Here is a 27,952-nt window from a genome sequence, read left to right on the forward strand (position 1 = left end):
AAGCTTTGCTAAAGTCAAGGAATAACACATCCACTGCTTTCCCCTCATCTACAGAGCCATTTCATCATAGACGGCAATTAGGTTAGTCAGGCATGACTTGCCCTTGGTGAATCCATGCTGACTGTTCCTGATCACTTTCCTCTTTTCAAAGTGCTTCAAAATTGATTCCTTGAGGACCTGCTCCATGATTTTTCCAGGGACTGAGGTGAGGTTGACTGGCGTGTAGTTCCCCAGATCCTCCTCCTTCCGTTTTTTAAAGATGGGCACTACATTAGACTTTCTCCAGTCATCTGGGACCTCCCCCGATCACCATGAGTTTTCAAAGATAATGGCCAATGGCTCTGCAATCACATCCACACCCTCGGATGCAGTGCATCCGGCCCCATGGACTTGTGCTTGTCCAGCTTTTCTAAATAGTCCCGAACCACTTCTTTCTCCACAGAGGGCTGGCCACCTCCTCCCCATACTGTGCTGCCCAGGGCAGTAGTCTGGGAGCTGACCTTGTTCGTGAAGACAGAGTCAAAAAAAGCATTGGGTACATTAGCTTTTTCCACATCCTCTGTCACTAGGTTGCCTCCCCCATTCAGTAAGGGGGCCCACACTTTCCCTGACCACCTTCTTGTTGCTAACATACCTGTAGGAACCCTTCTTGTTACTCTTAACATCCCTTGCTAGCTGCAACTCCAGTTGTGATTTGGCCTTTGTGATTTCACTCCTGCATGCCTGAGCAATATTTTTATACTCCTCCCTGGTGATTTGTCCAAGCTTCCACTTCTTGTAAGCTTCTTTTTTGTGTTTAAGATCAGCAGGGATTTCACTGTTAAGCCAAGCTGGTCGCCTGCCATATTTACTATTCTTTCTACACGTCGGGATGGTTTGTTCCTGCAACCTCAATAAGGATTCTTCAAAATATAAGCCAGCTCTCCTGGACTCCTTTCCCCCTCATGTTATTCTCCCAGGGGATCCTGCCCATCAGTTCCCTCAGGGAGTCAAAGGCCTTGGCTACACCCGGGACTTCGCGCCGCCAGCGCTGCGAGAGAGCTCTCGCAGCGCTGTATGTACTCCACCTCTTCGAGGGGAATAGCTTGCAGCGCTGCGAGTGATTACACTGGCGCTTTACAGCGCTATACTCGCGCTCAGGGGGGTGTTTTTTCACACCCCTGAGCTCAGCAAGCTGCAGCGCTGTACACCGCCAGTGTAGCCAAGGCCAAAGTCTGCTTTTCTGAAGTCCAGGGTCCGTATTCTGTTGCTCTCCTTTCTTCCTTGTGTCAGGATCCTGAGCTTGATCATCTCATGGTCACTGCCTCCAGGTTCCCATCCACTATTGCTTCCCCTACTAATTCTCCCCTGTTTGTGAGCAGCAGGTCAAGAAGAGCTCTGCCCCTAGTTGGTTCCTCCAGCAGTTGCACCAGGAAATTGTCTCCTACACTTTCCAAAAACTTCCTGGATTGTCTGTGCACTGCTTTATTGTTCTCCCAGCAAATATCGGGGTGATTGAAGTCCCCCATGAGAACCAGGGCCTGTGATCTAGTAACTTCTGTTAGTTGCCTGAAGAAAGCCTCATCCACCTGGTCTGGTGGTCTATAGCAAACTCCCACCACGACATCACCCTTGTTGCTCACACTTCTAAACCTAATCCAGAGACTCAGGTTTTTCTGGAGTTTCATAATGGAGCTCTGAGCAGTCATACTGCTCTCTTACATACAGTGCAACTCCCCTACCTTTTCTGCCTTGCCTGTCCTTCCTGAACAGTTTATAGCCATCCATGACAGTACTCCAGTCATGTGAGTTGTCCCACAAAGTCTCTGTTATTCCAATCACCTCTTCTCTCCCCCACCAAATCAGTTATTTCTCTGCAACAGCCTTCTCAAACCATCTACCCTGGTTGGGCAGCCTCATAGTTGCTGAAATTTGCCTAAGTATCTTTAGTGTCTGTCTTTCTCTCTCTGGCCCAGTGATTGTTCAGATACTTTATGCAGAGTGGAACAGGTTCAGCTGGAGAGACCGAGACCCACCCCATAATATCCCATAGCATGGTGGTTAGGGCACTTGCCTGCGAGGGGGAATGACCTGGGTTTAAGTCTTTAACTCCAGGCTGGGGATTCAAACCTGGGTCTTTCCACATCCCATGTGAGTGGCCTAACCACTAGACTATTGGGACCAAGGGAGTGGGGCAATGCCACTACTGCCTCCCTCTCGTCATGTTTTGTGAATCTAATCCCCTAACTTTTTTTTTTTTTTTTTTTAGCTGAAACTATTTGGCAAATTCTTGTCAAAATTCACCAATCGTTTTGGGTCAGCCTGAAACTATACATTCTTCTTTGATTCTGGTCCCTATATGTATTCCATGTATGAGGTATGCATGCATGCCATGTGCCTGACTCTGGATTTTTTCCAAGCAGTGTCCGTTGACCCACACGTGCTCAGTATCTTCTTTCGTGCTTTTCTGACTGAGGGCATAAAGGGGGGGGGGCATGGTGACACCATTCCAGTTCCTTCTTACCACCGCATGGCCTGAGTCAAAACCCTGTTCTCCTTTGCTCTTCCAGTCTCTAAATGAGTTATTGTATATGTTTGTTGTAAATAGTTACCCTGTAGTTTAGAAATCTTAGTCTAATATAGTATAATCTAATATAACATAGAACTCCCAGGCGGAGGGAAACCCTCTTTACCCTGGGGACTATACCCAGGGTCCCAGACAATTCCAAGATCTCCTCCTGCAAAGGGTAGCAGATGACCTTTAGATCCCCCTAGAAGTACAAGACAAGCAGCATCAGCTCCTGGAAATCCTTCATTCCTCAGTACCGAGTAGGGTTGCTCTTGCTGATCAACAATGCCATTCTCCAGACAGAACAGTTTGGCATACCCCAGACACATGCACGCCTACCCACAACGGGGCAGAAAAGAGATACTACATACTGGCTAAGGGGTCTGAGTTTCTTTTCTCACCCCTGACCGACACCCCCCCCCCCACAATTCCCTCATGGTGCAAGCAACAACTGAATGGTCCAGACAGCAACACCCACGCTCCACTCCAACTGATAAGGAGAGCAAACGGTTGGACCTTCTGGTACTCAAGGGCTTCTCGTCAGCTAGCCTCCAGTTCCAAATTTCAGACTACCAAGCCTTGTTGGCCAAATATGACTTCCTCAATGTGGCAAACTGCAGGACTTTATGGAACATAAGAACGGCCATACTGGGTCAGACCAAAGGTCCATTTAGCCCAGAATTCTGTCTTCCGACAGCAGCCAATGCCAGGTGCTTCAGAGGGAATGAACAGAACAGGTAATCGTCAAGTGATCCATCCCATCGCCCATTCCCAGCTTCTGACAAACAGAGGTTAGGAACAGCAGAAGATTCATGGCCGATCACAAGTGAGAACTCCAGGACACCATAGTAAGCGACATCTTCAACCATTGGGGGACTCCGACCAGAGACCTCTGCCTCCCACACCAACAGCAAATGCAGCACATATTGCTCCGGAGGTGGGGGTTTGGGGGGGGGGGAACGGTAACCGTATTCACTCTCAAGAAGATGCTCTGATACCACGCTGGTCAGACCAGATCAACCATGCTTACCCCTGTACTACTCCTGCCACAAGTACTCCACAAGATCAGGTTGGAGAGAGCCACAGTCATTCTAATCGCCCCATTCTGGCGAAGATAGTTCTGGTTTCCCAATTTTCTCTGCATGTCAGCCTGGCACCAACTTCCGATCTCTACCTTTCCTGGGCTGCTAATGTAACACAAAGGCAGGATCAGACATCCCAATCTGTAGACGTTTCACCTCAGAGTGTGGTCGTTGGATGGGCATCTTCACTAGAATAGGAGTGTTCATCAGAAGTGCAAGACATACTCTCAAGCAGCAGGAAAGAGTCCACTAGGCGTTCCTATGGTGCCAAATGGAAAAGTGGAGATTCCCCTTCTTTTGTATTTCCTCCTATCCTTGAAGACATTGGGGCTTGCCCTCAACTCTCTCAAGGTCCACATAGCGGCAATCAGCATTTTCCAACCCCCCCCCCCCCCCCCCCATGGAAGGACACTCCACATTTACACATCCCCGTTGACTGTTAAGTTTTGGACAGGCCTCCTCAAAACTTTCCCATCCATAGAATTTATCGCTCCCCAGTGGGACCTCAACCTCATTCCATCAGCACTAATGAAACAGCCCTTTGAACCTCTGGCTTCATGCTCTATGTCCCTTCTTTCCATAAAAGTCACCTCCCTGGTGGCTATCATTTTGGCGAGTAGGGTAGGTGAGTTTGGGGCTTTGAGAGTGGGACCCCCTTTCACCGCTTTCCATAAGGACAAAGTCTTCCTGCATCTACATCCCAAGTTTCTACGAAAGGTTGTATCCCAGTTTCATCTCAACCAGCCTGTACGCTTACCTGCTTTCTTTCCAAAGCCTCACATCTCAGCAGAGGAACGACAACTTTACTCCCTTGATGTCTGCCAGGCCTTGACCGTGGCCGCCTACCTGTAGAGGGCAAAACCAGTCAGAAAGTTTCCTGCGTTGTTTATCACAATAGCTAAGAGAGTTAAGAAGCAAACAATTTCTACACAGAGAATCTCCATGTGGATTTCGGGATGCATTACGCTCGATCAGTTGTTGGTACTGCCACCCACTTCTGAGTGAGAGCCCATTCCACAAGAGACCAGATGTCGAGTATGGCCACCCTCCATGATGTACTACTTTGAGACACAGGTCGGTCAGCCACGTAGAGTTTGGTACATACCTTTACTGCACATCATGCCTTGGCGCAGAACTCTGCAAAGGATACATCATTCGGTGTGGCTGTCCTCTGCTCAACCAATCCATCCTCATCCTTGCACCCTCCTTTGAATTAGTTATTGCTAATTAGTTACCCTTGCTGTAATATAATAGGGACCATTACTCGAAGAAGACGAGGCAGTTATTTACCTGTAACTGGAGGTTATTCGAGATGTGTGCCTCTATCTGTACTCCACTTCCCGCTCTCTTTCCCCTCTGCTGTGGATCTGTTTGATTTGCAGTGGAGAAGGAACTGGAGACGTGGTCAGTCCACCCTGCCCTTTATCAGCTCAGATGTAACCATGAGGCAAGGGCGCATGTGCAAACCAACGGACACTACTATTTTCAGATTCTCCGGCTCCGGACACATAGTGTGCATGTGTAAACCCTCAGTGAAATACAGATAAGGACCACACATCTTGAAGAATCTTCACTTACAGGTAAGTAACCTCCTCCTCTTCCCCATCTCATCAGCCATTTGTCGGTGTACGAGGAGGATGACGCTGAGCTGGAACCTGCGATTCCGACTGGAACCTCCTTATTACCCACCCTCTCCACCAGATGAGCACTGACAATATCAAGATCTACTTCGAAGGGTGGCTACTGACTTGCAAATCCTGTCGGAGGAGGTCCAGAACCCCCAACACCGTCTCCTGGATGTTTTACAGCCAAAGGGACCATCCAGGGTGGCCCTTCCCATAAATGACACCATACTGGAACCATCCAGAACAGGTTGGCACACACCAGCATTGTGTGCCCACGTCCCAAAGTGAACTGAGAGATACTATTATGTGCTGGCCAAAGGGGCCAATTTTTCTCTTTATACACACTGCCCCTAATTCACTAGTGGTGCAAGTGGCAGCGGAATGGGCTTGGCAGCACCTGCAGAAATCCACTCTGCCAGATAAAGGGTCGAAGAGGTTGGATCTCCTGGGCAGGAAGATCTCCTCCTCCACAGGCCTTCAGTTTTGTATAGCCAACTACCAGGCGTTATTGGCTAACTACAGCTTTAATGCCTACACCAGGCTGGCAGAGTTTAAAGACAAACTTCCTGTGGAAGACCAAGCTCAGTTCCAGTTTTTGGTGGGTTATGGGAAGCTGGTGGGAAAGGTAACTCTCCAGGCTGTGATGGACACAGCTGATACTTCATTCCGGTCCTTGGACACAGGATATATCCTGCATAGAGCCTCTTGGCTTCAGTCATCTGGATTACCAAGAGAGATCCAAAATACCATTCAGGACCTCCCTTTTGACGAGTCCAATCTGGTCAATGACAAGATGAATGAGTATCTGTATTCCGTGAAGGAATCAAGATCCACTCTGAAGTTCCTGGGAGTCTATACTCCAGCCCCAGGAGAAAATATCAAAAACAGCCCTTCAGACCATGGTCACTTTCCTTCTATCCCTCCTACTAACATCTACTACCTGAACATCCTCCCAAGCGACTGAGATCCCAGAGAGCCATTTCCCAGCTCCAACCTACCTCTCCATTTAAGTGGCATTCTTAGTAGCCATCACTTCAGCCAGAAGGGTCAGTGAACTAGTGGCCAGGATGGCAGGCCCTCCTTACACAATATTCCACATGGAGAAGGTCTCCCTCCAGCTACACCCCAAATTCTTCCCCAAGATTGTGTCCAAATTCCATATCATCCAATCAATTCACTTACCTATAATTTTACAAAACCTCATGCCTCTCCTGGGGACAAGAAACTGCACTTCCTCGACATCAGGTGCACCCTGGTGTACTACCTGCAGAGAACCAAGCCCATTAGAAACAACAGCGAATTACTGTATGGGCCGATGGGCCCTGTGCCCGGGAGCTCTGGCCAATTTGGGGGCCCCTGCCAGGATCACCAGAACTCTGTCCCTGTCCCCTGTTACTCCTCTCCCCTGACCCAGGGCCCCTCCAACATATTCCTCCTCTTGCCCCGAGGCCCCACCCCCTGGCCAGGCTAGAAGCCCGCGGCCAGTTGTGGTGGCGAGCATATTTCCCTCTCTTCTCCCCCCCCCCCCCCCCCCCCCCCGCCCCCCCCCCTCCCCGAGCGCCGCTTGCCAGAGCGCCGCTTTCCGCACCTCTCTCCCCCCCCCCATGAAGTCCCCCGCAGAGTCCTCTTCCCCCCCCCCCCCCCACCCCGGGCTGAGCTGCTCACTGAGCCCCTCTCTTCCCACCTGCCCCTCTGCATGGAGCCGGCCCAAGCTGCTCTCTCCCTCCTTCCCCCACATGGAGCTGGCCCAAGCCATTCCCTGAGCCGCTGGCCTGAGCCCCGACACTTTCCCCCCTCCAACCCCTTGTTGGCAAAAGTTGGCATTTATCCCATTTGCTCTTGCCAGCTGATGAGAAGGGGACTGTTGGTAGGAGGTGCTCAACTTGATGACAAAAGCCTAGCAGCTAGCAATGAATAGAGAGATCTACAGCAATGTGACATAAGTTTCCTTACTTAGGTGACCTTTCTCTCACCCCTCCCCCCCATCATTTTTATATGGCAGCTGCCTCATTCTGTAATCTACAGTAATAAACAGGGCAAATTGTGCCACCTTCTTAGAAGGAGGTTTCATAAAGAAAGTACAACTCCACATATCCAAAATAAAGACTTAAAATTTATTGAAGACTAGATTGAACCCATATTCTGGTGTATACTTTGTGGAAAAATTCTGTTTAATGAAATCACGAAGAATCTAAACTGTGAAGACACTTAAAAAGTAAATATAGTGCAGATGGAATCAAGCCAAATGACTGTTTCTCGAGGGAAAAACATATCAACTTAGTAAAGGAAAGGTTGGTTCTTGATCTGCTTCTGGAATCATATGCAACAAAGTCGTCTTATTTGGGATTGTACAGAATGGCAAAATATTTGACACTATTGGAGAAGAACTGATTTGTTTTTGTTGGCTGCTGTTAACTCTTGTAGGGAAATGCTTAGAGATTCTGCTGCAAAAAAACCTGAAAAAATGTTCCACTTTTAACTAACGTGGTACTGTAAGCAGAGGAATTGATATAGACAAAGATTGCAAATGTTAAGTTTTTCGTTGTATTGGAATGACATGACTACATTAACACTATTTTATTTATATTCATAAAACTGGATGAGTCCCAGTACAAGTTGTCAAAAGTGGCTCTTAAATTTGTAGTAGGTGGTTGCAAGATTGGAAAGGGTTAGGAACCATGAAAACCATGGCTCCAACTTCCTTAGTTATTTTCCTGATGCTTTAGGAATTGAGTCTCAGAACAGTCCCTCAGTTAAACATTGCAGTTTAATACACTTTTTTCATACTTTCTTACTAGTTTGTAGGTTAGTTGTAGTTTAAACAAAACGTTTAATTTAAAACTTAGTAGTGGTAGCTGTAAGGTTAGTTCAGTTGATGCTGTTGCGTGATACCAAACAGCTTTTGTCTGCTCCATTGTCCAGTTCAAAGCTGATTTTACTCACGGTAGATCTAGATTGAAATATAGTTTGGATTTGTGGTGTGTGTTGAGATTTTGGTAGGATGTGGAGCATCATTTTTCATTAATAGGCCAGCCCCTAGGTATCCTCTTCTCCAGCTTCATCTTCATTAGCCACCTTGTTTTATAGATGAGGTAGGTAGAAAGACCACTGGTGGTGAAAGTCTTGAGCTGGCGCTGATAGTCTGTGTCATAAAGAATGTTTGGTTTCTTTTGTTATTGCTGTGCAGGAGATAAACCAGAGGTTCTTTGCCTATACCATAGCACAGGGATCGGCAACCTGCGGCACGTGTGCCGATTTTTACTGGCACGCTGCTGCCAGCCGGGGTTCCGGCCGCTGGCCCCGCTCAGCCCGCTGCCGGCCTGGGTGAATGGAACCCCCGGCCGGCAGCAGCCGGTGGCCAGGACCCCAGCTGGCAGGAGCCGGCGGACAGAACGCCAGACGGGCAGCGGGCTGAGCCACTCAGCCCGCCGCCGGTCTGGGGTTCTGGCCGCCGGCCCCGCTCAGCCAGCTGATGGTCTGGAGTTCCAGCCGCCCGGCCCCCTGCCAGCCGGAGTACGGGCCTCCGGCCCTGCTCAGCCTGCTGCCGGCCTGGGGTACCAGCAGCTAGCCCAGGGCTCTTCTCCTGGCCTAAGCCCAGCACTCTGCAGCCGCCCCAGCTTCTAAAAAAAAATCTTGCATGTCTTGCACCCCCAGAAAGGGCATCTCGCACCCCAGGTTAAGAACCACTGCACTAAACTGATAAGATCTGCATTTTAATTTAATTTTAAATGAAGCTTCTTAAACATTTTTAAAACCTTATTTACTTTACATACAACAATAGTTTAGTTATATATTATAGACTTTTAGAGAGATCTTCTAAAAATGTTAAAATGTATTACTGACACGTGAAACCTTAAATTAGAGTGAATAAATGAAGACTCGGTACACCACTTCTGAAAGGTTGCTGACCCCTGCCATAGTATCAGCAAAGTCTCTGACCAGATTCATATGGTAGTGGATAGCTTCTCTTGGCTACAGTGTGGAATCCATTCCATTTTTGATTAAATTTGTTTAGTGTATGAATCAAATGAAGAAGATTCAGTAAAAGTCTGCTGTACTGTGGGTGCTAATTGGCATCCTGAGAGAACCAAGGTTAAGGCCCTCCTAGGTGCCTAATTCCCTTCTGAAAATGACATTTGGACTACTAAATCAGTTAGGCATTGAAATATTGAGCACGGCAGCACCTAAATACCTTAAAAAATCTGTGCCTAAGTTGTCTTTTGGTGAGTTTAGAGGTGTTGGGAACCCTTTGATTCAGTGTCCTTCCTATCACTGATGTCCTTCCTGTCTTTTGAAGGCCTGGGGGAGAGCAAAGTCTGTTGCTAACAAAAATCAATGTGGAAGAGTTTGGTTAATTGGTGGTTGAGACTATTATCTCCTACTTTAGGAAAGCCAAGATGTCTCTCAAGGAATCTGTTAAGTGGTCTTCATGCAAGCAACCCACACTTGGCAACAATTTGGCTATCATCCAGTATCTAATCTTCCATTTTTGGTTAAATCATAGAAAAGCTTCGAGGTAAGACAGCTGAGTACCTAGAAACTGCAAATCTCCTTGGCCCAAATAATTCTGGATGCAGACCTTGGTATGGGACAGAAATTGGTCTAGTGGTGTTAGATTACTAGATCATTTGCCTTTGGTAATACTGATCTTGTGATCATGTTGAATAGCCTGCAGTATGTCTCTAACCATGTCTGGTTATAGATAATAGCATACAAAATAACTCACTTCATCTCTTTCTTGACTTGTTTCTTAATTATATACCAGGGATCGGCAACCTTTGGCGTGCGGCTCGCCAGAGTAAGCCCCCTGGCGAGCCGGGGCTGGTTTGTTTAGCTGCCGCATCTGCAAGTTCAGCCGATTGCAGCTCCCACTGGCCATGGTTTTCCGCTCCAGGCCAATGGGGGCTGCGAGAAGCGGCGGCCAGCCCATCCCTCGACTCGCACCACTTCCCGCAGCCCTCATTGGCCTGGAGCGGCGAACCGTGGCCAGTGGGAGATGCGATCAGCCGAATCTGCGGACGTGGCAGGTAAACAAACCGGCAGGCCGCTTGCAAAAGGTTGCCGATCCCTGTTATATACATTAGTCAGCTATATGTGTTAATTTCAAATGCAGCATAGTATATATGGATCCCCTATTTTAAAAGCATTTTGAGTAATATTTCAGTAACACTTGTTAAATGTATTATGTTTTTCAATTTCTGTGAGTCCTAGAGAGCCAACAAAGCTATGAATGAGTGAGTTGGATTCTAATCTTTGTATATCAATAAAATCTAATGTCTAAGTTTAGTAAATTCGAATGAGTTTCCCCTTTGCAAACCCATTGAAGACAAAAGGGTCTAATTTGGTCTGCAGAATCTTTATTATGCTTGATACATGGAATGGAAAGAATGCAGCTTGGTTCTAGTTCCAGGTTGAGTTTGTATGTAGGAAAACATTTTATTGGTAAACTCAGCATATTTGATACAAAATCATTGAGCAAATAAAAATTGGACCCAATAAAGCCATTTTAGTTAGTTCTCAAAGCAGAATTACTTAAAATATTTGAATATAGGAAAATTTCAGAAAATGAATTAATTTTTTAAGTTTGTTTAAATTTGCAGGTAGTTACTAATTTTATTTTTGTCCCTCATTTTATGTGTTCCAATTTGCAACATTTTGGGCGTGGTTTTTCAAAAGTTGAGCCTCCACAACAGCAGTTCAAGTCAATGTAAGTTGTGGATGTTCAGCTACTCTGATAGTAAGGCAGTGTGGTCTGGAGCAATGAGGACAGGATTGGGAGTTAAGCAATCACAGGTTCTAATCTCTTGTTCTGTCACTGATTCACCATGTGGCCTTACCCATGTCATAGCCTTTCTGTCTGTTTCCCTATCTGTAAAATAGGGATAATATTTACCCACCTACCCTCAGATATTTTGAGGGTTAATTATATGTTCAAAGACCTGCACAGCCATTTAAAAGTGCTATAAAAATGCTAATACTCTTTAAAACTAGATATGTCAAGTTTGTGGTGCAATCATTCTAACATTAGTGGAGAATGCTGCAAATTTCTGCCTTAAATCTGCCTGTGGTTCACTTCCCTGCCTGTAAAGTGATAATACTCTATCTCAGAGGAATAGTGAAGATAAATTGATGTTTGAGAGGCTCAGATACTATATTGATGGGCTTCCATAGAAAAGCCCATGAAGAAATTAATTTCATATTGAGTGCAAGCCTTGGAAGATCTGAATTAAATAAGACATGGGGCCATACTTCGAATGATGAGGATAAAAACAAATATTGAAGTCTGAATTTCTGGGTTTGTAAAGCTTGTTTTGGAGATAATTACAACAGTCCTGTAATATTTTTAACTGTGACGTTACTGATATGTACTTTTTACTATAAGCATAATGTCGGGTTTTGTCTGGGCATTTATATTTGAGATATTTGCATATGGTCATAGTCCATGTTGTAATGCATCAAGGGGCGGAACTGAAGTTGAATGTGCAACATTGTCCCAGGAATTTCCTAGCTTTTATGTGTTTACATAAGCATTCTGAACTTTTAGTTTTTAATGGATTTGCATTTTAAGAGAAAAAAATTCCATAATTGGGCACACTTTCACTAAACTCCACTATTGTCCAATCTACATTAGCTGTATACTATGTCAAGGGCCACCTTCCTCGTGTGTGTTCATCTTGCATTCTTTAATTAGTGCGGTAGGCACAAACCTTTATGTCCAGGGCTTATAAAGTTTACCACACAATTCTATGCATGCTAAATGAGCCATTGTAACTCTCTGCTGCATTCAGTGCACAACTTAACACCGCATTATATGAGGCATTCTCCTATGAACCCCTGCCTCATTAAATTTGAAAACCTTAACTAAACGTTATTTTAAAAAATATATATCCATGCCCACATGTGGATCACATTTTGCCTTTTAGTTAACTGACAGATTGTTTTTAACTGTACCAGTACCTATAAAGAACAAAGCTTATTTCAAATGAGTGAAGCACATTTTTTCCCTAAAGACCCTTTAACTGCTAAATCAAAATTACTTTCCACTGAAATATTAAAAGGCACTTCAAAATAATACATCTTCTCACTTAGGCAGAAAGTCCAAATCTTGCAATCAGTTCTTTCAGCACTATATTTGAGCAAAAGAGGATTGTATATTTTTTACTTTTAGCTTCAAAAAATCCTTAACTGTCTAAAAATGTGTTGGTGGCAAGGGAGGCTATGGCTACACTGGCGCTTTACAGCGCTGCAACTTTCTCGCTCAGGGGTGTGAAAAAACACCCCCCTGGGCGCAGCAAGTTACAGTGCTGTAAAGCGCCACTGTAAACAGTGCCCCAGTGCTGGGAGCCGCGCTGTAAGCTTATCCCCTCGTGGAGGTGGAGTACCTGCAGCACTGGGAGAGCTCTCTCCCAGCGCTGGCGCGCGACCACACTCACACTTCAAAGCGCTGCTGCGGGAGCGCTCCCGCGGCAGCGCTTTGGAGATTCGAGTGTAGCCACGGCCGGAGGCTTTTGAAAGGGGAACTATTTGGCAGTCTAAGCTATAGCTGATCCTAGTACCCTAGCTATGATAATTAAAAATATTCATGCTATAAATAAATTTTGGGATGAGGAAAGACATTGTTGAAAATCCATTATGACAGGATATAGGTATATGTATCTCTTTGATATTCATAGAACAGTGTGACACACACACACAACCCATTCTTAATTTAGATTTGGAACAATAATTTAAAATAAATTATAACACATAAAAAGCTGGTATAATGCTAAACCATTTGGTACAGTGCAGACAGTGAGCTTTAGCACATCTTCCTCTCAATTTAAATTGGGCATATCCCTTTTACTCTATACTTAATGTTATAAAAATACATTTCTAACAAGGCTTTACACCATCTTACATAACGTCCAGTTATTTGTGATCATCTCTGAAGAATCATTTTACCAACCTAACCTTTGGTTTACAGTACTGTATTTATTTTGGTGAATACTTCATTGGGTTGGAGAGAGTTCCCTTTTACGGCTAATGCTTTGTTTACAGGAATCTAAAAGTCTATATAAACTAAAGTACTGCAGTAGACTAATCCGTGTAATAAATGTATACTTTGGATAGTATGTTGTCAAGTAAGTGAATAGGAAGTTAGCTTCATGACTCTCATTGACTTCAATAGCTCTTAAAGCCCTGTGCATCATATTAAAACCTGTAACTCGATAAGTAAAACAGAGGAGAAATAACAAATTCCATAGGCATCTAGTTGAATTGAACTGTATCTGTATTTCATCTTGGTGTTCTGATGTTCCCAAAGTTGTTGGGTCTAACTGGCAGCATTACTAGTGTTTGATTTATTTTTTTAAAACAAATATTTTAACCAGCGTTCCTTACTGGAGTAAGACAGCTGTTTAAGAGCAATTCTGACAAACATACTTATAAACCAGTAATAAAAACCAGTATTTTCTTATGACTTCAAGGGAATAACCAGGTAGATTTACTTTAATAATATGTAGTGATGTGTTTCTCTTCTAGCTCTAAGAATAGAGTGAGCAGTAATAGGCAGGGTTAGTATTACTGCCTGTGAAGGTTGCACAACACTTCCCATTATAAGACCCTGGTTTTAGTTGCTTATAACTTTGCTAAACTTTAAATGTTTGGGTGTCTGCTTCAGGATCCCGCAACCCCTTCAAAATTCAGCCAAAATGGTCAACTGTTTCCAAATGTGAGGCCAGGGGAAAATATGTTTTGCAATGCTGAAAAATTCTTGTAACCCTTTCTTTGAAAAACTCCAGCATGCCCATGTTTTAGAGCAGGGACCCTTGGCATAGGGTGCCCTTTGTGTCAGGAAAGTGCCTTTTGCTGTTCCTGTGGAAATCCACCCCTATTTGACCAAACTATAAGGCTTTGAAAAATCCCTGTTTGCACCTGCTCAATGGAGACTTCTTCGATTGTAACAGCTAAAATCTCTGAAGATTCCATGGGCACGTGACACATTCGAGCCATTCTCAGCCTCCTTCATGTGACCACCCTGTGCATGAGCCATCCCCACAGAGCAGTTGAGCATCCTCCATTCCTCACAGCTCCTGTGTATGACAGAACTGCACATGCATCATTCCCACAGAGCCTAGTGAGCATGCTTCTTCCAGCCCGGGGCTACTGGGATGAAGATGGACTTCGATGATGGCTTCTCCAAGTTGGGATAGTGCAGGGTGCTGGAACTGAGAGCAGGGAGCCTGTCTCCCTTGCATTCAATATTTTTTCAATTTAATTTTCTAGATTTTTTTAAAAAAGTGCACATGGCCAAACACACACTGTTAAAAGAACTTTATTTAGGTTGCAAAGTCAAACATTCAAAAGTTACGAAATGCCAGTATTACGGTTGCCTTAATTTGGCCTCCTTACACTCACGCATTATGAGTTTGATCTTTAATTACCTGATTGCATACTGTTTTTTCCACAGGACGCCTGCCTCATACAGTGCACAGAACAATATTTTTTTACTCCTCCTTGTTCAGTGTGTGGCCCCAGACCTTATTTTACTGCACAGTAGTCAAATCCTGCTCTGAACAAAAAAATAGTGTATTTTTTTCTTACGGGCTTTTCCATGGTACTCATTCTTCTTTGAGTGATTGCTCATATCAATTCCAGTTAGGTGTGTGCGCACGCCGCGTGCACGGATGTCGGAAACTTTTACCCTAGCAGCTACCTGTCGGGCCGGCTGGGGAGCCCCTGGAGTGGCGCCGAAATGGCGATCTATATAAGCCCCTGCCGGCCCGACCCCCCTTCAGTTCCTTCTTACTGCCTGTGACGTCTGTTGGAACAGTGGTCTCTTGTCTTTTCAAGTGTTCTTATCCCTAACATTCTCTTATCTTCATTGTAAATAGTTAGTAGTTAGTAAGTGTTAATTGTTTTTCTATAGTATTAAGTGTAGTTTAGCTGTTAGAGGGCGGTCTTGTCAACGACTGGGGCATGCCCTCTCAGGGCTTCAAGCCTTGCAAGTCTTGCAGCAGGCCCATGCCTACGGGCGACCCCCACGATTCCTGTCTCAGGTGTCTGGGGGAGGGCCATCAGGCAGACAAGTGCAAAATTTGTAAAGCGTTCAAACCCCGAACACGTAAAGAGAGGGAGTTCCGTCTTAGGCAACTCCTCATGGAGTTGGCCCTGCGGCCCTCCCAAGACACGGGCCCGAGCGCCTTGGTGCGGAGCACCCCTCCGGCGGTACCGGCTCCGGCATTGCAGAAGTTCCCACACTCATCTCAGGACCGGCAATCTCCCGGGCCCCAAAAACGCCCACCTCAGCACCATTCCCATTCCCCGGTTGCTGCCAAGAAGCAAGCGGTGGGAGGACCCTCTCGTAGGCTCGAGACAGTTGCCACGGGCCCGACGGTGCAAGACCCTGGACTGACCTCTGATCAGGTCACCATGCCTTGATCTCTTCAGACCACCCCTCCACACGGGACGGTGCAAGTAGAAGAGATTGTTCTACCTTCCACGCCGGACACCTTCGAGGCGGCGAGGGGTCTCATAGAGATGACAGCTCCGGTGCCTCCGGCCCCAGCACCAGCCCCAATTCGGGTCCCGATGCCATCCAAGGGCAAGCAAGCAACATTCTGGCTGTCAGCCCCCAGACCAGCATCTCAGTCCCGCTTGAGTCCCGGCGCCGTCCCGAGTCCCGGCACCGTCCCAGGTCTCGGTCTGACTCACGGCACCGGTATGACTCGCGGCACTGGTCCCACGGTCTCGAACCTCGGAGCCGTTCACCCTCGAGGTCGTTTTTGACTGTGCATACTTGGTCCCGCTTGAGGTCCAGGTCTTGATCTGTGACCTCGTGGCACTGCTCGGGCCGACGAGCTGCGGGTTCCCGATCCCCGGGTCAGCGATCGCTACGGCAGCACCGCTCAACGTCGCGGCACCGCTCAACGTCGCGGCACCGCTCAACGTCGCAGCACCGCTCTCCAGCTTGGCACCGCTCAACATCACGGCACCGGTCGCGGTCATGATCAGCCTCACTGCGCCAATCACCGCGTGACCTGCATCTGCCAAAAGACTCGGTGCCTGCGTTGACCCACTCCCGCATCGTCCCCCCCTTGGCCGTCCCAGTCCCGATCCACTTCTGGCAGGTCGGAGAGAGCATCAAGGGTTTTGGACATCCCTCACTCTCACCCAGGGAGCATCGGACAAGTTCCACCAGCCCACTGGCAACCCCAGTGCCAATTTTGGACACCCTGGGCATACCATCAAGTCCAGGGCGCTCCCCTGGTTGCCCGGCCACTGTCTCGCTCGAGTGCCAGGCCTCCTGAGGCAACCCTTAGCCGTCCTCCTCCTGACACAGATGAAACTGTGGAACCAGCGCCTGCGATAGAGGCTACTCCAGCTCCCCAGGAGGAGCCACCCATGTCTGATCAGGATGTTACATCTGCACCTGTCCTCCCAGTGGAGTCATCCTCGTCCTCCCCTGATGAGGCTGTGGCTGGCACGTCCACGTCTGGACCTCCCCCTATGGACTTTAGGGTCCTCCAGGAATTGTTGAGGTGCGTGGCCCTCAATATGAACCTCCAAATTGAGGGTGTTGTGGAGGATGAGGACCCCATGGTGGACATTCTCGGCCCAGAAGGGCCCTCCAGGGTGGCCCTTCCCATGAACAGAACCATACAGAACAATGCAAAGACCCTCTGGCAAACCCCGGCCTCCATTCGCCCCACAGCTAAGGGGGTGGAATGAAAATACATTGTTCCCACCAGGGGTTATGAATATCTTTTTACCCACCCTGCCCCATGTTCGCTTGTGGTAGATGCGGTAAATGCCAGGGAGAGACAGGGCCAGCAAGGGCCTGCTCCCAAATCGAAGGACGCAAAACGCCTGGACCTTTTTGGGAGAAAGGTTTATTCTACTGGGGGTCTCTCGCTGCAGATCGCTAACCAGCTGGCGATCCTCAGTAGGTACAATTTTAATTCTTGGTCTGCGGTCCTTAAGTTCCAAGACCTTCTCCCAGCAGAAGCTCGTACGGAACTGGGGGCTATTGCTGAGGAGGGTAAGCTGGTTGCTAGGACTTCCCTCCAGGGTTCCCTCGATGCTGCGGACATTGCTGCGCACACCCTGGCGTCGGGAATCGCTATGCGGTGGAATGCCTGGCTCCAGTCCTCTGGCCTCCCGCCCGAGGTTCAGCATACCATCCAGGACCTCCCTTTCGATGGCCAGGGCTTGTTGCGGATCAAACTGACTCCCGCCTGCATACCTTAAAGGACAGAAGAAATACCATTAAGTCCTTAGGTATGCACACCCCGGTTACCCAGAGGAAGCCCTTTAGGCCACAGACCACCCAGCAATGTCCTTTCCCTCTGAGACCGAGGTAGGACCCTTCTCGTCGCAGAGGTAGATACTCTCGACGTAGACAGTCTCGTCCTTCCCCTGGACAAGGCCAAGGACAGTCTAAGCCACCCCCGGGCCCTAAGCGCCCATTTTGAAGGTGCGCCAGAGGACGGACTACCAGTTCTCACCCAGGTCAGTTATCCCTTTCTAAATCATCTATCCCGTTTCTACCATGCCTGATCCCATATTACCTCGGACCGTTGGGTCCTCTGCACGGTGCAAACAGGATATTCTATCCAGTTCCATTCCAACCCTCCCTCCCACCCCCCCTCCCCGTCCCTCTTCAGGGACCCTTCTCACAAGCAACTCCTCATCCAGGAGGTTCAATCCCTCCTCGCCCTAGGGACAGCGGAGGAAGTTCCTCAGGAGTTCAGGGGCAAGGGTTTCTACTCCCGCTACTTCCTTGCACCCAAGGCAAAGGGAGGCCTAAGACCTATTCTGGACCTCAGGGAGCTCAACAAGTACATCGTCAACCTGAAGTTCCGTATGGTCTTCCTAGCCACTATTATCCCTTCACTGGACCCGAGAGACTGGTATGGCGCCCTCGATATGAAAGACGCGTACTTTCACATTTCTATTATCCCGCCCCACAGACGTTTCCTCCGTTTCGTGGAGGGCAAGCCGCACATTTGGCTTGTGCACAGCCCCCCATGTCTTTACCAAGTGCATGGTGGTTGTGGCTGCTTTTCTCCGCTGACACACATACACGTCTTCCCGTACCTAGACGACTGGCTTATATGGGGCCGGTCTCATCATCACGTGCAGTCACAGGTATGCCTACTCATGGACATGTTCACTCCCTTGGGCATCATAGTAAACCTCAGCAAGTTCGTCCTCGCCCTTACTCAAACAATAGAGTTTATAGGAGCAGTCCTGGACGCAAACCAAGCCAGAGCTTTCCTTCCAGAAGCATGGCGCCTGGCTATAGCAGGCGTAATTACCAGCCTCTGCAAGTTTCCGACCACCACAGCAAGGCACTGCCTCAGACTGCTGGGTCACATGGCGTCCTGCACATACGTAGTGCAAAACACCAGGCTAAGGCTCAGACCGCTTCAGGCGTGGTTGGCGTCTGCCTATCGACCGGGACATGACAGCCCAGACATGGTCCTCACAGTCCCAAAGTGCACACTCGACTCCCTGCAGTGGTGGCTGGACCCTCAGATGGTGGGTGCCGGGGTCCCATTTCATCCCCCCCAATCCACTCTGACTCTGGTTACAGACGCGTCTGCCCTGGGATGGGGAGCCCACCTCGGCACCCTGACAACGCAGGGCTTATGGCATGAGAGCGAACTGTTGCTACACATCAACATCAGAGAGCTCAGGGCAATCCGCCTCGCCTGCCAAGCCTTTCTTCCCCACTTGCGGGGCCACTGCGTAGCAGTCCTAATGGACAACACCACGGCCATGTTCTACCTGAACAAGCAAGGTGGAGCCCAGTCATCGCCGCTTTGCCAAGAAGCCCTCTCTCTGTGGGACTTCTGCTTAGTCCACTCCATCAACCTTCAGGCCTCGTACCTGCCGGGTGTCCAGAACGTCCTGGCGGATACTTTGAGCAAGCGTTTTCTGACTCACGAATGGTCCATACGCCCAGATATCATCCATTCCGTTTTCCGCACCTGGGGGTTTCCCTGAATCGACTTGTTCGCTTCGTGGACCAACAGAAAGTGTCCAGTTTTCTGCTCCTTCCGGAGTCACAGCCCGGGCTCTTTAGCGGACGCCTTTCAGATCACCTAGTCGGGCCAGTTGCTGTATGCCTTTCCACCATTTCTGCTGGTTCACAAGGTGCTCCTCAAGATCCGCCGGGACAAGGCAGATGTCATACTGGTAGCCCCTGCCTGGCCACGTCAGTGTTGGTACCCGACTCTGCTGGACCTGTCAATTCAGGCTCCCCTACATCTTCCTCTTGACCCCGACCTCATATCCCAGAACCACGGTCGTCTCCTACACCCGGACCTTCAGTCGCTCCACCTCACGGCCTGGAGGATCTGTGGCTGAACCAGGCTGAACGCACCTGTTCAGACTCGGTAAGGCGGGTGCTTCTGGAAAGTCGCAAGCTGTCAACTAGGCTTACCTACGAGGCTAAGTGGAAGAGGTTTTCCAGCTGGTATGCTCAGAGGCAGGTGCCCCCGCTTCAGGCTTCCATTTTCGTGCATTTTGGACTACCTGATGTCCTTAAAGGACCAGCACCTAGCCTTTGGATTCCTTAAGGTCCACCTTACGGCCATTTCTGCGTTCCACCTAGGCACGGCGGGGCGTTTGGTGTTTGCACACCCGGTCGTGCGGCTTTTTCTCAAAGGCCTAGAGAAAATCCATCCTCCAACGAAGCCACCCGTGCCTGCATGGGACCTCAACTTGGTCCTCTCCTGCCTTATGGGCCCTCCTTTCGAGCCACTGGCCACCTGTTCTCTATCGCTCCTGGAAGGTCGCCTTCCTAGTGGCCATCACTTCCGCTCGATGGGTCTCCAAACTACGCGCTTTCACCTGTGAGCTGCCCTATACCATCTTTCATAAAGATAAAGTCCAACTAAGACCTCATCCGGCCTTCCTACCAAAAGTGGTGTCCCGCTTCCACGTGAGCCAGGATATCTTTCTACTGGTTTTCTACCCGAAACCGCATGCTGACCTACGTGAACAATGCCTCCATTCTCTCGACGTTAGAAGGGCACTCGCCTTCTATATAGACCGGACAAAGCCCTTTCGTAAAACAACCCAGTTGTTTGTCGCCATTGTGGAGCGGATGAAAGGCGCCCCGGTTTCCTCTCAACGAATATCTTTGTGGATCACCGGGTGCATTCGTGCTTGCTATAACCTGGCAAATGTCCCTCCGCCTGCTGTTACGGCTCACTCCACGAGAGCTCAGGCGCCATCAGCTGCCTTTCTGGCACACATTGCTCTTCAGGAAATCTGCAGGGCTGCCACGTGGGCCTCTGTTCATACCGTCACGTCCCACTATGCCATCGTCCAGCATTCTCGGGATGATGCAGCCTTTGGCAGAGCGATCCTTCAATCTGCGGTTCCTTGACTCTGACCCCACCTCCGAAGTAAGGCTTGGAGTCACCTAACTGGAATAGATATGAGCAATCACTCGAAGAAAAAATGGATACTTACCTTTTTGTAACTGTTCTTTGAGATGTGTTGCTCATATCTATTCCATTCCCCCCCACCTTCCCCTCTGTTGGAGTAGCCGGCAAGAAGGAACTGAATGGGGGTCGGGCCGGCAGGGGCTTATATAGATTGCCATTTCGGCGCCACTCCAGGGGGCTCCCCAGCCGGTCCGACGGGTAGCTGTTAGGGTAAAAGTTTCTGACATCCGTGCACGCGGCGCGCGCACACACCTAACTGGAATAGATATGAGCAACACATCTCGAAGAACAACAGTTACAAAAAGGTAAGTAACCGTTTTTTACAATATCTGAGTGCTTCATAGACAGAAATGAATTTATGGTAACACCACCCTTGTGAGAAGAGATGGGATTTATCTGCATTATAGAAATGGGGAACTGACACGGAGTTTAAGTGCAAAGGTATCCACTGGTTTTAGGTGCCCAATTTAAGACACATTGACTTAATTTTTTCAAAGTTAGCATTCTGTTCCACTTCATATATTCAAAGCACAGATCCCATTGTCTTCAGTTGCAGCTATGAGCACTCAGTACTTCTGCAAATTGGACCCCAGAAACTCAAGTCGACCACCCAGAAAATGAGGAACACACAATTAGTGACTACCTGTGAAAAGTTTGGCTTAAGTGACTTGCTTAATATCACATGGAAACTGTATGGCAGAGGCAGAGTTAGGGCTTGTCTACACTACCGCGGTAGTTCGACGGCTGGCAATCGAACTTCCGGGTTCGATTTATCGCGTCTGGTCTGGACGCGATAATTCGAACCAGGAAGTGCTCGCCGTCGACTGCGGTACTCCACCTCAGCGAGAGGAGTACCGCGGAGTCGACGGGGGAGCCTGCCTGCCGCGTGTGGACCGCGTCTGAACCGCGGTAAATTCGAACTAAGGTATGTCGACTTCAGCTACGTTATTCACGTAGCTGAAGTTGCGTACCTTAGATCGAATTGGGGTGTTAGTGTAGACCAGGCCTTAGAATCCAGTTCTTCAGGGTGGCATTCAGCTGTCTTAACCATGAGATTGTCTTCTCTCTTCCTGCAATCACCTGTCTTATTTACTACACACCTCCCAGCTTCTGCAACAAATGAGGCAGGGATTCTACAGACGACAGCTTCCTTCACTACACAACCCTGGTTGATCCCTAGAGTAGGTCTATTTTGTGCACTGGATGAGGCAGGTTCCTGTGGGGAAAAAATAGTATGTGTAATTAAAGATCGTATCACTATATGGGTAATGTTTATAATGAAATACATGTTTCAGTTTTAATTCATTTACTTTAATATGGCTAACTCCATAGGAAGGTTGAACGGTGATTCATCTCCAGTGCCCAGTCAGGCAGCTCCAGTGCAGGATTAAATGAGGCAGTGGTAAAAATGCCTGCATAGTGTGAACCTGTATCTTGGTGTGAATTAGAGTACATTTTTGCCAGTGTTGTAAGGAAACTTATTCATCATGACTTCGGCTAAGGGACTTCTCAGGTGACAGTACTGGTAGGATACAAGGTCCTACAGACTCTCTAGACTAGGAAAAGTAACTGGGATTCTTATGTTTACAGTTACCAGCTAAAACCTTGTTAAAGTCGATGTGCCAATTACTTAATATGCTAGATAATATATCGGTAAAACATCTTTAAACAAGTTAGATACAAAACATAATTTTTCCCTTGTGTAGACAGGGTTATTGTGCACCAAGGGCAGGACTGACACCAAGAGCCAGAAAGACAAGGTGGAAGAGGTAATATCTTTTATTGGACCAACTTCAATTGGTGGAAAGAGACAAGCTTTCAAGCTTCCTCTTTCACCAACAGAAGTTGGTTCAATAAAAGACTTTACTTATCTTGTCTCTCTAATATCCTGTGACCAACACAGCTACAACAACACTGCAACCAAGAATCAGAGTGAGCTACTTCTTGGGTAAAAGGCAGCCAGTAGTACCTTAGCAGAGGGGTTTTGCAAGTGGAGTTGCTTGTGTGCAGTTTTTCTGTTTACCATCTGTCTAAGGTAGACAGGTCTTGTGAATAAAAAGAGTCTAGGAAATGATATCCTGAGTCCGTGTTACTGTAGTTGCCAAATTTTGTGTAGCTTCAAGTCATGTTTCTTACAAACTGATTTTTGCCTTCCAACATGAGTGGGAGCAGGCGTGGGAAGGATGAGGAAGTAAAATCAGACCCTCCTCTCACTTCTGGAATAGCAAAAGCATGCGAGGATGGAAAAGAGAAACAGGATACTGCTCCTACCACACTGTCCACGTATTGGGCTGGGGGGCGGGGGGGGAGGAATTGGCAAAAGTATAGGAGCATGCTTGGGCAACTGGCGGGGAGGGGGTTGATGCTGGAGAGAGAACTTGGGCAGCAGTTGACTCTTTAGGCAACTGAGTAGCTGGTCGGGTGTGTTTTGAGGAGTGGGGGACAGCGTTCTGTAAATGAGGATGCCTGAGGCCACTGTGAGAGTGGTGAACTTTTAATGCTGGTTCTGTCTTCCTACTCTCACCAGCAGCTTCTGCTCCCAGGTAGTTGTAACCAGCCAGGAGCAGAGGCAGAGGTGGAGCAGACCATCTACACCGTGTTGTTCTTAAAAGTTATAATAATTTTGTTATGAATTGTTCTTATTTTGTCCAACTTTTCTGAAATGAAAAAAATTGGGATGTTAATCAAAAACAAACAGTATGTCATGCAATTTCTCCTATTGAATGGAAAGAGTTCAACTTTTAAGTTAGATCTGTAGACCACTAGGGTGTTAGAAGTACAGATTTTTTTTAACACTTGAAGTAAACACTGAAAACTATGCAACAAAAAAGTGAAGTTACCATCTTTCTACATAAAATTGATCTTGATGTGTTTACCCGTAACAATTTTCTGCTTTTTAATTTTTTACTATGTAATATAAATAAATAACATGCACTGATTATAAAGTAACATTGCATAAAATGTTGCAATTTTTTAATGTTTGTTTTTCCAGGGCGATTAAAGCATTTCAGGAGGTGCTTTATGTTGATCCCAGCTTTTGTCGAGCCAAGGAAATTCATTTGCGACTTGGGCTTATGTTCAAAGTGAATACAGACTATGAGTCTAGTTTAAAGGTAGGTTTTAAAATTCTTAAATTCTGTTTGGCAATTATTGCAAATTTCATTGCATTTTAAAACTGCAAATAATCTATAAGTTTACATTAGTAATATCGTAATTTTGAAAGTAGAAGTATACTTATACACAATATTTTAGTAATTGTAGTGTCTCTCAGAGAGGGTAACAGTAGAGAGTGTTTAAGTGCCAAATGAAAAGCCTGACAAAGCTGTGGGTAGGCACTGGCATTCCAGCAGTTTAAACTGAGTGTACAAATTCTTGGGTCAGTGCACGGGGAAGGAAAGTGTATAGAAGGGAGATAGAGACGATGGTAAAGGAGAGACTAACATTGGCAGTTTGGGGTTCTAGAGATCTTTCCCTCCTTTCAGTCTCCCCCATGGAAAACAAAGAGAAAATGTTTAGGAATTGGTGCAGTCAGGAAGCATTTATTCAAAATAAAATCAGTTCCCCTTCATCTTTTTATTTTGTTACAATTTTCCTACCTGACAACACATCCTGATTACTCTTGCACTTCCTAGTGCCTGAATGACCTCTTAGGGAAAGAAATCGCTGTCTGATCAGTTAGAAACTGTTTCTTAGTGTAGAATACTCCTTCCCACCCCCAACTTCTGCGTCTTCTTTTGTTTCCTTCCTTTTCTGTCCCCCCTCCTGCCCCATTCTTTGGTTTCCTTCTGTAATTTCTCTCCTTACATATCATTTGTTTTGTTCGCTCTTGCTCTCTCCAGTCCTTCCTTTTCTCACTCTGTAGTACAAACCTGTAACCTTAAATTCACCTGTCCTGGAAGAAGGAAGTTTTTTTTTTGTTTGTTTGTTTTTTTACAGGAACTTCATATTATACAGTGAAATCCACATTGCAGGGCAGAAAATATTTGAACGTGAAATGTAATTTTAAGGCTATATTTCTGTATATTAAACCCTCTTGAGTCTATACATATATCTGTTCTTCTTTTATCTCATTCTGCACTCTGTAACTCAACTTGCCTAAAACCAATAAGAAAAAATATTGGGCATTGGGAATGTAGAACTGTTTTGCTTTCCACTTTCTGCCAGTTTACTTTTCCTCAGATCTGTATTCTGCATCTGTCTGAAGCACATCATCAAAGAGGGAAGTAGAGCATTGATCAGAGGAGTACTTCTACCTCAACCTTTGTAATACCCAGGAACACGTTTGCAACTAGCTTTCCATTCCCTGTCAGGAGAGGAAATCCCAGCTCATGAGCCTCAGGCAGAGTGGGTAACTTTGATTAGAGGGAGAAGGGGTGTGTGTGTGTGTGTGTGTGTGTGTGTGTGTGTGTGTGTGAGAGAGAGAGAGTCTGTAAGTAAGAAATAAAGTGACAAAGCAGGACTGGGAAAGGCTGGAGGTTTGGCAGATCATGAGTACGCTTGAATGCTATACCATTTTGCCCTATTCCTTTGTATTTGTGGCATGCACATGGCATTGGATCCTATGAGTGTAGGCCAGAAAAAGAAGAGAGGACTAGAGGGATTTTTTTAAGGAATGGTTTGGGCACAGAAAAAATGTAACAGTTAATTTACAAGGAAGTATTAATTTTTCTTTAATTATACAGTGAGAAAATTTTGAGCATTTCACTTTTAGAAAAACAAAGCTGTTTGTTTATAGAAACTGGATATTAAACTCTTACCATTGAGTCATCTGATATAGTTCTGTCACTGAATTTAATTGTGATGTAACAAGGAAAATTGATATGTAACAAAGCTGATTCTGAAACTTGTGACATAAGTAACTGATGTTATACTGCTATGTTGATTGCAAATCTGCTTATTTTTCTTCATATTTTGCATTTTTTCTAGTATTTGCTGCTGTTCCTAAAAAGTGAAACTTAATAGTGTAATAGACTTGGGAACATAAAAACTGTAGTTTCCTGACTGGTTCATTTACTTCAGTATTTTCCATTGTAACATACTCAGAAGTTAATGCAGACTTCTTGGGCAAAGTTATGTTGATGGAAAATCAGTTGACCTGGTTTTACAGTTGGCAGTCTTGTTAATAATTTTCTTCATTTCAGTGGAGCCTAGCCTCATTCTGTATAAATCTTCAGATACCTGGAATGAAGCCTAGGTTCCTTAGAGCTATGGTCTATCATGTGTTGCATTCAGATATCAAATGGAGTGAGACAAGTTTTTCATGTGTTCACAGCGCCACTATAATAACGTTAGGAGATAGTTGCTTAAAAAAATCTTGACTTAAAAAAATGCATTTGTACAAAGTATTTTTAAACCATTGTAATTTGGCTAAACAAAAATATGTCTGACCATCGGGATTCTCTGTGGACCAAATCTTTCTAATGCCTGCCTCGTCAGGAAGTGCTTAGTGACCAGTGAGTCCAACTGGTCATACTCAGACAGCTTCTGCAGTTTCACACAGAGTTGTGGTTAGAGGCTGCACAGGTCAGGAAAAAAAATTCCTAAATGGAAAGCACAAAGTAAGAAAGATGAAGAAAGTAGAGCGGTGATCAGAGCCGTCTCTTGGGTATGGCGAATCAGGGCGACCGCCCTGGGCCCCGCGCTCTGGGCGGCCCCACAGGTGAGGAGGTGAGGCGGGCGGGCCAGCGGAGTGAGGAGGCGAACGGTAGGCAGGGGGCGAGGAGCCCCCCTACCAGAACCTCCCCTTCCCCCCCAGTGCCTCCTGCCCATCGGGGGGGCCCCGCCAATCAGCACCTCTCCCTCCCTCCCAGGGCCTTCCATGGATCAGATGTTTCATGGCGTCAGGAGGCGCTGGGGTGCAGGGAAAGGAGTGAGGGCACAGCGTGCTCGGGGGAGAGGGCGGAACTAGGTGGGGAAGAAGCAAGGTGGTAGTGGGGCCTTGGGGGAACGGGGGTGGAGTGGGGGCGGAGCCAGGGGGAGCACACCACGGCAGATAGGCACGAAGTTTCTAATGTACCAAGCCCCACACTCCCCTAGGAATGGCCCTGGTGGTGATAGTCTCCCAAGGAGTCTTAACCAAGAGGTAGGGGTAGGAAGTTTTCATGGGTAATGAACATTCCATCTTTCCAGAGGGACAGTGGCAGATGAGTTACCCACATCCTGGAATATTGGAATTAATTTGACTTTTATTGTGAGGACCTTGGTACAAAGATTCAGGACACTAAAAGACAGTTATGAGTAATAAGATGTAGCCAGCTTCAGATGATTGTTCAGAACTAACAGAGCTGGCCTTAAGAACGAACAATTGTCTGGGGCTGGGTGCTGACATAGCAACTCATTGTTCAGTTTAGTCTTCCTGTTTGACAATGTGGTAGGAAGGGGAGGCAGCTCTCCATATTATGATCTCGTCTGGCTGTTTGGGGCCCCACAAATTGTAGCACGGTTAATGTAGTCTGAAATACTGTAATAGTTTTTGATGGTATTTAAACTTTTGTGTTTGTTTGTTATTGCTAAGAATAAAGTAATGGTCTTTTAATGCCAAGAGATGAGTCATTGTCAGTAGGAGTCTTGAGGCGAAGAGGAAAGGTCAATGTTTTCCATGATTTGTACACAATTTTAGAACATTAACATAAATCATCTATATTTTATGTAAGCAGTTTTAAACATAAAATTTTTTACTATTTTAAGGTTTCGGATTATAATTATTAGAGTGGTGCTCTTTACAAAGCATGAAATCAACCCTCTTTAGAATGCTTTTTAAAATCATTACTTTTACATTGACTTAACATTGCTAGAGTTCAGACTGGCAAATTATAATTAGGACCTTTTGTACTCTGATATTGTGGCCCCAGAATTTGGCACAGCATCCAGCACTTGTTGAATGTTGCTCTAGACTTTAAGCTTACATTTTTAAAAAATGTTTCTAGTCCTTGTGGTTGTAAAGAAAATATTCCTCTGACAAACTTTGTGAAAACTGGTGCAATGTTGTCTTCAGAAACATCTGAGAGGCATGAGTTGCCTATTCATCACAATGCGGTGCTAATTCTGAAGTATAATGATGACAAATGCATTAGTGGTCTGTGGTATACAGTAGGTCAGAGTAGATGATTTGGCCTTAAATTCTGTGACTATTTAAAGGTCATTACTTTATTATTGATCACTTCAACAGAATCAGCCAGGTAATATTTACTGCACAATCCTAAACCATTTCATACCTTATCAGACTCCCCAACAGACTCCTATTCCCAACCACTAAAA

At 46.6% G+C, this 27,952-nt stretch overlaps 1 protein-coding gene across 8 annotated transcripts in view; it reads left to right on the forward strand.

Annotated features, from left to right (window-relative positions):
- The window catches only part of LOC113406352 (lysine-specific demethylase 6A), a 283,935-nt gene that overhangs the window by 137,339 nt on the left and 118,644 nt on the right, over window positions 1–27,952 (forward strand). For all 8 annotated transcript variants that reach the window (XM_026650736.1, XM_026650746.1, XM_026650739.1 and 5 more), the window contains one exon: window positions 23,688–23,808. In XM_026650736.1, coding sequence (XP_026506521.1) covers window positions 23,688–23,808 — 121 coding nt within the window. The remainder of the gene's footprint in view (window positions 1–23,687; window positions 23,809–27,952) is intronic.

The sequence above is a fragment of the Terrapene carolina genome, unplaced genomic scaffold (assembly GCF_002925995.2).
Source record: "Terrapene carolina triunguis isolate 2854851 unplaced genomic scaffold, T_m_triunguis-2.0 Scaffold26, whole genome shotgun sequence".
In the NCBI taxonomy this organism is placed as follows: domain Eukaryota; kingdom Metazoa; phylum Chordata; order Testudines; family Emydidae; genus Terrapene; species Terrapene triunguis.